This window comes from Myripristis murdjan, chromosome 4 (assembly GCF_902150065.1).
Source record: "Myripristis murdjan chromosome 4, fMyrMur1.1, whole genome shotgun sequence".
Taxonomy (NCBI): domain Eukaryota; kingdom Metazoa; phylum Chordata; class Actinopteri; order Holocentriformes; family Holocentridae; genus Myripristis; species Myripristis murdjan.
In genome coordinates this window covers 15,678,119-15,690,431 of record NC_043983.1, presented here as the reverse complement: position 1 = coordinate 15,690,431, position 12,313 = coordinate 15,678,119, and the positions used below count along the sequence as shown (strand labels likewise).

Genomic DNA, 12,313 nt, shown 5'->3' with positions numbered 1-12,313 from the left:
CAGTCAGTAAGCACACAATCTATCTCATCTCTATCCCCTGGATACCTGACAAACAGACACATTAAACTCAAAACACACACAGGCTACAAAAGAAAACAGCATGAAACAGATGTGTGGAGTAAAAAAGGGCAGAGTGTTTATTGGTTCTCAGTCTTCATGCCTGGGAGCACGTCACTCAAGTTTGAGGTCACAGCGCCAGCCGCAGTCATGAGGTGGGCAGACAGGGACAGACACAAACAGAGCCAGGTAAAGGGTGAAGATCAAAAGTATAGAGTTTATATATCACCCACTGCGACTTTGTTGACTTGAACAAAGCTCTTTGCATTGGACAGGTGTCACTGACTTTTTTTTTTGTCAGAGTCGGCAGAGCAAAGGAAGCGTAGGTTCTCACTGGTTCCATTTCTTCACCACCCCAGAAGAGAAAACAAATTGCATAAACCACACTGTAACACTTCCTCTTCCCATTCACTTCATCTGAACATTTTTTCATGATGGTTAAAAAGAAATGAGTTCAAGAGGCCACTTCAATCATACAGAGCTAGTTGTGCAGTGGTACATGGCATGGTCAAATTAAAGGAAACAAATTCTAATTACAGCAAAGGGTTGTGGTGTTTCTTACAGGGTACATTTTCTAGAATGAAATAATTTCAGTCAGAATTTGGAAGGCTTATCCAATTTCCACCAGTGGTATAAGTAACCGACCTCATCCCACAATGCATCTATTAATCAGACCAGAGTCCTCCAGGATGACTATGGCCTTATCAACAAGGCACTGATCTTAACAAATAGAAATGATCCCAACAGTGCGTTTAGAAGAGATTGTGAAATTGCCCCCCCCATTCCCATCATGACAATAGAGACCCTTGATTATAACTCAAATTCATTCACTGTGATAGCTGTGATTAGCATTGACCTCATGACCTACAAAATTAGTGGATCAAAACCACAAAACATCCCAGAATCAGATCAAACTGTTACAAAGCTGATGGAAATCTTTACAGGTTCTAAGTGTTTCCAATATTTTGACTATACACTGTACATAAATAATAATAAAAAAAAGAAACATGTAAACTCACGTTACAATGAGGAACACACAGAAAGCGCCTGACATTCAGGGATTTCTTGAGAGAAAGGTTGTTTAACCTAAACATATTAAAAAAAAAACCCTTCCAAGGTGCCCCAAAAGCACCTCTCCTGTGTGGTTAGTTCCTAAATTGGTAACTCAGGCATTCCCATCCGTTACATCCGCCACTTAATCTGGCTTTCTCTTGCTTAATTCTCATATAAAATCAAAGTAAATGGAAAGAAGAGACAGGCATATCTGAGCAGGATGGTGACTGATCATTTACATCTTATACTGTAGCTACAGTTAGCTCTGTCCGGCACAGTATGACCTCTTATCAGACCTTTGGGTTTGTCACTACATTCATTCTTAGTTAAATGCACCGACTTTAAATGGTGCAAAGCTGGCAAAGCTGCACTTTCTCTTCTGGACCTCTTTCATTGAAAATGACAGCACGTTAATAAGCTTGTCTACACCTATCAGTGAGCAGGAGAAAAACCACACAACTGTCCCTAGCCAACCAATGGCATTCAAGTACCAGTAACTATTGGTCTCCATGGTGCTGCAGCTCTGGGATTCTGTCATGTCATACCATTGTGCCTGTGCTTATCAAAGACCTCAAGTCTCTCTTAGTTTCCATTTTGCTTGTCACTCACAGCAGACATACAGAAGACACAAGTCCTTTTTCACTTCAGTTCACAAGTCTTCCTCTTTTCACACTTGCATCCAGTGCAAAGCAAGCCAGCATGGAGCCTTAGCACAAGCTGGCAGTCACACAGATGATTAGCGAGCTGGTTACCCCACTGTTCAACAGCGATGGCAGCCTAGACAGATTGCCTACCTGGCTTTAATTACTATGTTAAAAAAATAGAGAAAGTATGCTGAGGCACACACATGCACGCACATACGTCACTGCTGCACTGTTATGCTTGTTTTTGGCTTACTCATTCATTCATCCACAGGTTAAACCACTAGCATCTCCCTTTCAGAGAAAGCTATTATACAAAGGACAGAAGATGTCTGTGCTGGAAACTCCTTGGTGATTCTGTATTACCGGTGATTTCTGGCTGACCCAAACCAAACATTGCTGGCCAGGCTGCGTTCCTGCATAACGTCTTGAGGACAGCTGAAAGGCACTGATGGGAATGGATGCCTTTAGCAGGCCAACACAGTGAACAGGCTAGTTTGCGTCAGCCCAATGTGAGACCAGGACTTAAGACTGAGGGGGTTGACTGTGTCTGAGCAGAGGATCAGGACTCATAGCGAGTGTGTCTACAAAGCGCATTAGTGGGGATCCACCGTTGGGTGCACGGATATCTTAACCTCTTCCCACCCTTAGCAATAGCCAGGAACAAACTCTGAGCTTAACATACCCTGTTGATAGGTGGGGAATTGAGTTTCTCTAAAAGTTTCAATATGTCTCCGAGGGTACATACAGCACATAGGGAACAACGATAAGATTGTGATGTTGGGGCAAAGGATTGTGTAAACATACAATGTAAACAGTTATTTTAACAGGAGAGAGAGCTGGATGGAAATTTGGGGGAGAAATTTAAAATTTAACACTTGCTCCTGACCAAAACATACACGGGAATAGTGTATCTGTGGCACACTGACACATCTGTGATAAACACTGGAAACTGTAAATCATGAGGTTTCGCAGTGACACAGGCCAACGCCTACACCTGATTCCATGGCAGTTCTGCCCTTTTGCCTTTTCTAACCTTTCATCAAACATGAAGAAAACAGTGAGTGACAGCCACATCACTTGGCACAGATTATAACCAAGGAGCTCATACTATTCCAATTCAGAAGCAAAGGGGTTAGGACCTAAAATTGAGCTGTGTCCTCAACTGAGTCTGCACTATAATGGAAAAAGGGGGGGAGGGGGAAGCAAAAATAAAATACAAATGTAAATAAAATGTACAAAATGACTGCTCCAAAAATGGAGGGCGAAAAACAAAAACAAAATTAAAACTAACATACAAATGTAACAGACAAAAACTACCTAAATGTGTGCAAGTTGTCTACTAAAGAGTAATACTGAAAACCACACCCCCTTGAGGAAAAAGGGAAAAAAAGGGGAAGGGGGGGGGGGGGGGGGGGGGGGGGGGGGCAACGACTAACACCACAAAACAATAACAGCAACACATTTAAAACAGATTCTGTATGGCTACAGATAGCTTTGCATATCTGCTCCAGACCCGAGGCCCCGACCATATTTAGCAACAAAATGAAGAGGAGATAAAATCAGGTTTCAGAAGTTCTCGCTGCTCTCTCCCTTGGACTCTTTCACAGTTTTCAAGTCTTTAGTGTGTAGTGTGTGTGTGTGTGTGAGAGCCTGATGAACCAAGCATGTCCTATCTGAGCTAACGGCAGCCAACAGAGAGAGCAGATGATGCTAGAAAACCTCTAGAGGACACACAAGAAAATAAAGGTTCATAAAAGAAACAAAGATACTCTTTTTCTATGCGATGGAAACATCTTAGCTTAGATTCTGGGATTATCGTACCTTGTGTAGAGCAGAAGAGTCAAGATTCTTATGATTAAAGCAAATTTTCACTTCTCCCCCTGCTTACAACAATGCAGGTATACAAACGCACACATGCACACATACATACATACATAACAAACACCTAGCGAGTATATGACATAAAAAGGGAAGCAGGAGTTCTGTAATAAAAATTAGACATATTCAGGAAGTGTGGGAATTGTTTCTGCTGGAATCGATTGAGAATCAGAGCCCTTATCTTTATGATGCTGCAATCAAATAGGCCTGTGTGTGTGTGTGGGTGTGTGTATCATTGCGTAAATAATCCTGTGATCCCAAGTCAACTCAAGTGAATGAAGAGACCAGCAAGGTCTGCGGTGAAAGAGTGAACCAAGTTGCAATTGAGTACAAAGTGTGTTTTCAAACCCTCAAAAGTCCAATGGGTTAGTCCAATGTGACTGTGTGTGCGCTGCGACTGAACTGATGTGAGTGCCAAGCCCACTGAAAGTCGCAAATCTTCCTTTAGAGAATGTTGGAGACACCAATAAAAAGATAGTGTCCCCTTAACAAAAAAAAAAAAAAAAAAAAAAAGAGAGAGAGAGAGAGGATGATTCAAGTCCAATCTGTGAGAGAGGAGAGGAGAAGCCAAACGGGTCCACTGAAGTGCTGAACACTTGCAGGAAAAGAAGGAGACCAACAGCAAATGGGAGAACAGAGCAGTGGTGCAAGTCCTTGATCAGTAGTCAGTGCAGCCAACATATTAATTCCCATCTCACACGCACACACTCATACACACATGCGCACACGCACACACACACACACACACACACACACACACACGCACACACAGGGTATTCTGGTTAAGGCAGTGGTGGCAGGTGAGGCTGCAGTGAGGCCAGGGCTAGGAGAATCATCGTTCAGGGCTCATGGCAGTGAAAGCTCCCACTACTGAGTCAGTACTCCTCCTCCTCCTCCTCTGTTTCCTCAATCCTCTCTCGTTCGCTCAGTCACACTATCTTCCTCAGGATCAGTCACTCAAATGACATCAGATTGGCTGGCACCTAGGAAAAGATTGAGATGTGTAAGTATGTAACAATAAGTAACATCCAACCCTGCGTGCATGTGAGTGTGTGTGTGTGTGTGTGTGTGTGTGTGTGTGTGTGTGTGTGGCATCATACCTGTTGCCTGTTGCTCTGACAGGCAGCACTCAGATGTTTGAACCAGAGCATAGCATTGCTTCTGCTCCCTGCCTGGTACTTATAGGTGTTACCTAGGAAACGGAGACAAACAAAGAGAGAGATGCCAGTTCAAAGAAGATAATTTCTGCCTCCTTCCTCAGCGCTCTAGACAGACTACTGAAGCCTTCTCATGCAGCCTGCCCGGCCCAATAAAAAACAAATTCACAGCCCAGTGTTCAGAGGGAAGGCTGGGGAACAAAGCAGTTGGTGTGTGTCTGCGTGCACACACTCACACTAACAGCAGTGAATGGAGACAAAGAACGGCTCGATATGGCTTGGATACTGCTCAGTCAGATAGATGCTTATGTTTATGTTTATGTGCGTAAACAATCCATATGATATATTTTATATATCTGCCACATTCAGATAAGCTTTCTATGACAGTGGCTGAGTGTGTGTGTGTGTCAGTCTCACCATGCTCTGAGTCGGTCAGCAGGAAGACATCAGGATGCTCGGGGTCGTCAGCCATCATGGCCATCAGACCCACCACACAGACGCTCTTGGTGGACGTCGATTTGAACTGAACAGACAGAAGGGGAAAACAGCATTCAGTCTGTTTCTTTTCACTAGCTAAAAGCTGAAGAAAAGGTACAACAGGCTTTGGTGTTTTTGCAACTTCTTTGTCATGCCTATGAGAACAAATGCGGACTCCACAAGGTTCTCATTAGCCTCTGAGTGATACACAGGACTGCAGTGATGTCATGGCTCTCATTATTCAATGAGTGCTACCATCTGTCTGTCCCCCTGCTGCGCCAGCCCTCCACCACCCACCACCCTCCATACACGACACACACACACACACACACCCACACACCCACACACACACACACACACACACAAATGACTGCATCTCCCCATCAGTCCCTCCACTCATTTGCATCCTGTTTGTCTATTCCTGTCCTCACTGCCCCCCTCTCCTAACACTGCAGTCCTTGCCCCATCTCTCCTTTCCCCTCCCTTATGCTCTCCTCTAAGCTCCTGTACAGTTTCAGTAGATGATCTCCTGTCAAGCTGATACAGTCCAAACACTTTCACACACAACCACTCTTGGAGGCAGATAACTCTGTGTGCTGCTAGTTTTTAGGGAAAAACAAATCTGATTCCAGTTGCTTTCATTTTAACTAACCATAATGGACTTGTCTTCCCTCTGCTGTAATTCAATTTTTCTGGTCCTCATAACAGGTAACAGAGTACATGAAGAAAACAGCCTGAATATGAGTATCAGCTGAGAATGGATTTTGCCCTTGGCTCATTTTCATTACACCAGACTTTCCAAGCATGAGTAACTGCTGGCTCTGAGATGTCAACATCCATCTTCTTATGCCCATAAACCTGAAGGGGTTTTGGGGTCAATTCCTGTGGTTGGTACTTTTATCATCTCACTCTTAATGAAGTGCACCATAGTTCACATGCAAGTGGACTGAGATCGGCATTTTTAGGTGCACTGGGGAAGCTTTGTGGTGCACATCTGAGCATTAATTGACCCTGTCTTACCTTCTGTAAACACTCCAGAGTCTGATTAAGCTTCAAACCATGTTTGTCTTAAAAAGTCCTTAGAGATGGAGTTATAGGGAGTTAAAGTAAAAGATGAGGCAAGTCAGTGTGTGTAATGCAGGTTGACTTACGTGCTTTCTCTCAGAGGCCTTCAGGAACTTGGGGCTGTAGTAATAGAGCTGAGTTCCACACAGAGCCACCCAGTATTTGTTCCAAGACGCCACCTGGGGGGAAAAAAAGAGACATTCAGCCTGAGAGAGTCAATGCAATACTACTATACTCATCAGCATTTAACTACTTAAGCAGGTTCAAATGAGGAAAAAGAAATGAAAGAAGCACAGCTGGTAATTATTTGCCAATAAAATATCAGCACCCCTTGAAGATTTAACTATCTGAGATATTGTTGGTGGCTTGATGCCTGCTTCAGTGCTGCATGACATACCTAGAAACCCTTAACTAGGACAGACAGAGAGACAAGAAGATTAGAAAGACAGAGAGAGGATAAATAATGTGAAGGGAGGCAGCACGCCTGTTGATGGTTTAGGGAAGGAAAAAAGGTTTTTCCAATCCATTCTTGGTTGGCTGTAGAGTGTGTTCACTTTTCTAAATTAGCATCAAGTTCTGCAGAGAGGATTGAAAGCTTCTGAGACTAATACAAAGAAAATAATGAGGGCAAAGGACATGGGGGAATGGAATGTGAAAGAAAGCAAGGGAGTTGAGTGAACAGCTAATTCATACTCCTTGTGTCAAGAGGTATCCCCTGACAACAAGGCCAGACACGGAAAAACTTTTGAGACCTTGTTACATCATCAAAAGAAGCTCATAAATCACCTACACAATCACCTATGTCCGCATTATGCAAGTTGTGGTAGCTATATAAAGAGCTCCAGATTTGTTTCCAACCGCAATGAAAATAAGAGAGGCTCAGTTCGAGCAGAACATAAAGACAACACAACATGAAGACAGAAACAGAGGAAGGCTGTGTGGGTCTATGAGTCTTCAAGGCCCACTTACCTGGAAGCTGGAGACAGACTTTATTGCTATTCTGCTCAAGGATTCAACCTGTACACGTGCATGCATACGTGTCTGAACAGTGCATGTGCTCTATGCACGTCCATCTGTGTGTGTTCTCACCGTGGGTTTCTTGCCCTCCTTGAGGACAGTCTTGCGTTTCAAAACCCCCTGGACTGTGACTGCTCCGGGATACAAGTGAACCGCAAGCTCTTCTGACTCTGCTGAGCTGCAGTAGGACAGAAAGTAATGTTACACACAATAAACAAACACACAAACGCAATTAAACATGCATATTCTCACACACATACACACACACACGATCAGAACATGGATGAAGATGTTATGGACACAATCTACAAAGCCCTCTCACCAATCGATCAATCTGCTTTAAATCACAATGAAGTTTTTTGTTTATGTTTTTGCACCTATTTGGGCTAATAGTTATTCTCAGAATTGAATTTCGCAGACATAAATCTTTGCTCTGCTCTCTGGAGGGTGGAGAGCAGGTAGCGGTAAGGTGGTGTGCAGATTGTGTCTGTCTGGAGGATCAGAGCAGGAAGCCTTGGTGCAGGAGCCCAGTGAAGCCTGGTGGAAAGAGATGGAGAGAGAGAGAGAGAGAGAGAGAGAGAGAGAGAGAGAGAGAGCAAGAGAGGGAGAAGGAGAGAGAGAGGGAAGGGAGACTCCGCCATAACCGCAAGGGATGTCTAATATAGGACTTCCATGTGAACTGGCTACAATCATACACAATAACCCTGAGAGTCTGTTCTTTTCTACCTTAGGAATGAGGATGCAACAGTTTGTTTCCAGCAACACATGGAGCTCAATGTGACTATGGAAACTCACTTCTCGCTCCAAGCTCTGAAATATCTTGGACACCTATCAGAAGAACTCTAGGTCGACTGTGAGCTCAGCATGTGTGTGTGTATGTGTGTGAGTGTGTTTGTGAGGGCACACGCATGCACATGTCTGAGAAAGCAAGAGCCAGATGATAGATTGATGGTTGGCAGTATGAGAGCAAAGAGAGAGAATCATAACCCTGAGCCGCAAGAGAACCTTTACCCTTCACCCACCACATGATTTCACACAAACACATATGCGCTCACACCTTCCCACCACCTGATTACCCCAGCACTGCACACACTCTTAAGCACCAGCACACAGTGGCCCCTGGCGGGGGCTGAGTGGCATGGAGGGAGGCGGAGAGAGGGTTTTTGTTTCGGGTCAAGTTCGTTCAGGTCGGGATTTGTATACCTGCTGGGCCTCAGGACTCCTCTGTAGGGGATGCGGGCCACACGGGTCACTGGGCCCAGAGAGTGATAGAACCGAGTCCTGTTCAGAATAGGATAGGACAAGGGGGCACGGAACACTGTTAAGGCTGTGCGGGAGTTTTTTGTTTTGATATTGCATGGGTTAGGGTTGGATGGAGGAGTGGTCATCTGGCACACTGTTAGAGAGAGTTACTGATGGATTTGTGGCTGCAGGATTGTTAAAGGATTGGTAAGAGTGGTGCTTTGGAAAGGATGTTAAGATGATTTTCAGGCCCAGGTTTCTGGGTCAGGACACTATCTGGTTCAGGACTAGCGAGAAACTTAGAGGCACTGTGGGACTACATGTTAGGGGATTCAAGCGCACACAGTAGTTAATACATTTCAGGTTGCCTGAGAAGCGTTTCTTCTATCTTTGCTAGAGGCTGCGAGTAGCAGAAGAGGGATGAGGCATGACAGCCTTGGCTGCAAGGCTAAAAGCAATGCTGCTCATGGCAAGTGTATATGTTTGAGAGGCAGATCATGTGGCGTAGCTGTACATCTGAGGCCAGAGCGTCACACACCATTCAATCACAACAGGGCTGGGGCTACTTTACCATTGACTTTTTGTATGAGGATGTGATCAGAATGCAGCATTAACATGGATGTGTTAGCCTTACCTTTCAAAAGCTGGCCAAGACATTTCTTCACTGAGCTCAGAGCCCTCGCTGCTCCCTGCACACAAAGATACAAAAATCATGTCAGACACTGCGGCTGAAAATACCAATTGTGGATTTTAATTATGCATGTGTCTTACCAAGTGAAATACCACTAGACAGAGTGGAGCTCTCTGCTTGTCCTCTGGTGGGAGTGTGGCTCTCCAGGACACTGTCATCCAGCAAATGGCGGGAACCGGCATTGGGGAACGTAGCGCTTTTAAACTCTACTGTATTCATCTTATGGATAAAACTATGCAGACACAGTAGAGACAGACGAACAGTAGTGCCAGAGAACCGAAAGAGAGAGAGAGAAACAGAGGGATCAGTGCTTTATGAGAATGTCCCTGTGTAATTTTTTATTTTAATTTTCAGTACATGTGAATTATCCTCCACCAAAAGACTGATGCACTGCTGATGACTTAAGGAAAATTGGTCTATATAGTATAAAACCAAAAAGTGCATTTCTATAGATTGCCTGACTATGACTGACTTGTAGCCCAGGCTGTGGCACTTCCTATGTCCCGAGGGCAGCAGGTTCCTGGGAGAGGGGGGTGTGGCCGGGATTTTGGTTCCCTCAGCTGTTACTGTACCCTTACGGCCACAGAGAGGAGATGCCGACGCTTCCTGGCCTGTAGGCAGGGATGAGAGGAAAGGACAGAGTTACAGACTGAGAAGGGTAGGTATATACGCAAAGAGATGATGCACGCATTTAATTTGATGTTTAAAAACCCACAGAGACCTATACTATGCTAATTCTGTGAATAACTCACCGACAAGGTCCTCTTTGGAGGCATTAGCTCGTGGTGTGCTGGTGGCTGGCTCAATCTTCAGTGACAACCTGAACAAAGAATATTACTCAACCCATCAATTTGAGTTATTATTCAGTGAATTTCTCAACGCTGAAATACTCAAGAGGACAGGATTTTTTCGGAGTAACATAGACTTGTGATTCTCCCAGCAACAAGCAACAAAAGCAGAAACAGTATCAAAAATGTATTTCAAAGTTTCCTGGCAGTAAGATGCTTCTGTGACTAAAGCAGTAATGATGAGGCAACGTCTTGAGACCTGATACCTAATAGAGTGGCCAAATGTGGTTGTTTGTATCACTGCTTTTTTGTCAGTTCCTGAATATTATGAAGTGCCGTGATATGTTTCAAAACAAAAACTGTTCAGTCTTACTTGTAGTTGTCATCCTCTACGAACTTCTGCAGCTCCTCAATATACCTGACTGAGTTGAGATACTTCTGGACGTGAGGCAACACTGGTATATCTGGGGGGAGGAAGACAGTGAGAGCCATTAACGAAAACTCATATGCTGAAAGACAAACGTTGCACAACTCCATTTGTGTCGTTGTGCAGGATATAACATACTTACTCTCCAGCCCCTGAAATTTGAAACAGAACAGATACGTGTCATGATGTATCACACGGCACTGATTGGTTGACCATCCTCAGAGCATTTTGCCTTGCCAGGGAAAAACAAATTAATCTGTACAGTCCAAGTAGACTATGTCGACTCAACCACATTGAATCTATAGTGAATACAGCCATTACTGACACAGCCAATTTGTGATGGTCGGAGTATCAAATATATTGTGGATTGAGGCGTTAACTGTTGAGCTTAGATAGCTGAGACCATTGGTATACCCGTGGCACTGGAAAAATCTCACATCAGACATCACACGCGTCCATGTTGCCATAGACACAGCTGCTCACAAACACCTCAGTATATAGAGTATAAATGCCCAACATTATCACGTCATGTGACGTTCTTGAACATCTGTCCTGTGAAGTATAAGCCAGCCTTTAGAGTAATCATGGAAATGTGTCTGTGCGTGTGTGTTTAAGTAATAGCAGCATGATACTTTGTTAAAAATTGCTGGGAGACATTGAGTGCCTTTTCTCACAATTACGTCAGCTGGGAAAATGTCTCTCAACACAGGATTTGAACTCAGGTCTGTGTGTACAAGAATATGTATGCATGTGTATGTATGTGTGTGTATATATAAGCTCACCATAGTTACAGGATCTCTGCAGGTCTGATATGATCCTGAGGATGTTATTCATCTGGTTGGATCTCTGCTCATTCTCCAGTATGCTGCCCGTGGAGGGGTAGGCTGAGTCTATGTACGTCAGATCAGACAAGTATATACCTACAGTAAAGGAGCAGAGAAAAACACAACATGATATATTAAACCAGTACAGGTGCATGATGCCCCATCCCCATACTGCCCAGCATCCTTCAGTGAATTGACGGCTCATATGCAAGCCAACAGAAGACAGAGTCCTGCTGTCAGAGGTGTTATTTTGAATTCAATTGGGGAACGAGAGTCCATCCTAGACCACATACAGAGAGCTCAGCCCATTAGAAAGTCAACACATGTGCACACAAACAAAGTTGGACCATCATGTTGTAATTGGCCAGATGTGCTTGGACGCACAAGGATGTGCAAGTGCCATGCAGCTGCGTGTCTCTTTGTGTGAAGAATCAGGCGTAATCACGGTATGTAATGTTACACAGGCCAAAACAAACAGGGATGAACAAACTCCGCCACTTGCATATAGGTTACTCCTGCTGACTTTGATGACTTCATTTGCCCAGATCAGTTCTCCCCACAGTGGAGTTATGCTGACTGAAATTTGCACTGAGGGCTTATCTTCTCATCTTCAGTTTTGCACAAACTGCAAACTGAAGATGAGAGACCAAACCCTTCCACCTTCCCCTTGCACTTAATTCATCATTTTTGCTTTCTCCATCTCCTTCCTCCCTCTCTGCGACAGGTTTGGAGCAGAACTAAGATTCTTTGTCTCTCATTACATAAATATTAACATTTGGAGACAAACACAGAAGCAGCTTCCCATCACTCTGGAAAGTGAGATTAACAGGCTTCAAGAGTGAACTGCTGATGTGTCTTTCCTTCCATTCTCCCTTTCCTCCTTTGTCTTCTTGCTCAACGCATCCCTCACATGCCAGAGACGAGAGTGAGCGCAGATGTGAGAAAAGTTATCACACACTAGACATCATGATACCCACACCCTAACCCCTTTCT

At 44.2% G+C, this 12,313-nt stretch overlaps 1 protein-coding gene across 3 annotated transcripts in view; it reads right to left on the bottom strand.

The window, feature by feature from the left end:
- Nucleotides 1–112: 112 nt before the first annotated feature.
- The window catches only part of ralgps2 (Ral GEF with PH domain and SH3 binding motif 2), an 82,886-nt gene continuing 70,685 nt past the window's right edge, over nucleotides 113–12,313 (bottom strand). For 2 of the 3 annotated variants that reach the window (XM_030050124.1, XM_030050125.1), the window contains exons 10-21: nucleotides 11,279–11,416; nucleotides 10,443–10,533; nucleotides 10,034–10,101; nucleotides 9,754–9,892; nucleotides 9,362–9,513; nucleotides 9,225–9,279; nucleotides 8,552–8,629; nucleotides 7,421–7,526; nucleotides 6,418–6,510; nucleotides 5,207–5,312; nucleotides 4,733–4,824; nucleotides 113–4,615 (exon numbers count right to left, since the gene is read on the bottom strand). In XM_030050124.1, coding sequence (XP_029905984.1) covers nucleotides 4,586–4,615; nucleotides 4,733–4,824; nucleotides 5,207–5,312; nucleotides 6,418–6,510; nucleotides 7,421–7,526; nucleotides 8,552–8,629; nucleotides 9,225–9,279; nucleotides 9,362–9,513; nucleotides 9,754–9,892; nucleotides 10,034–10,101; nucleotides 10,443–10,533; nucleotides 11,279–11,416 — 1,148 coding nt within the window. In that variant the 3' untranslated portion in view covers nucleotides 113–4,585. The remainder of the gene's footprint in view (nucleotides 4,616–4,732; nucleotides 4,825–5,206; nucleotides 5,313–6,417; nucleotides 6,511–7,420; nucleotides 7,527–8,551; nucleotides 8,630–9,224; nucleotides 9,280–9,361; nucleotides 9,514–9,753; nucleotides 9,893–10,033; nucleotides 10,102–10,442; nucleotides 10,534–11,278; nucleotides 11,417–12,313) is intronic. The other variant, XM_030050126.1, reaches the window with a different exon arrangement.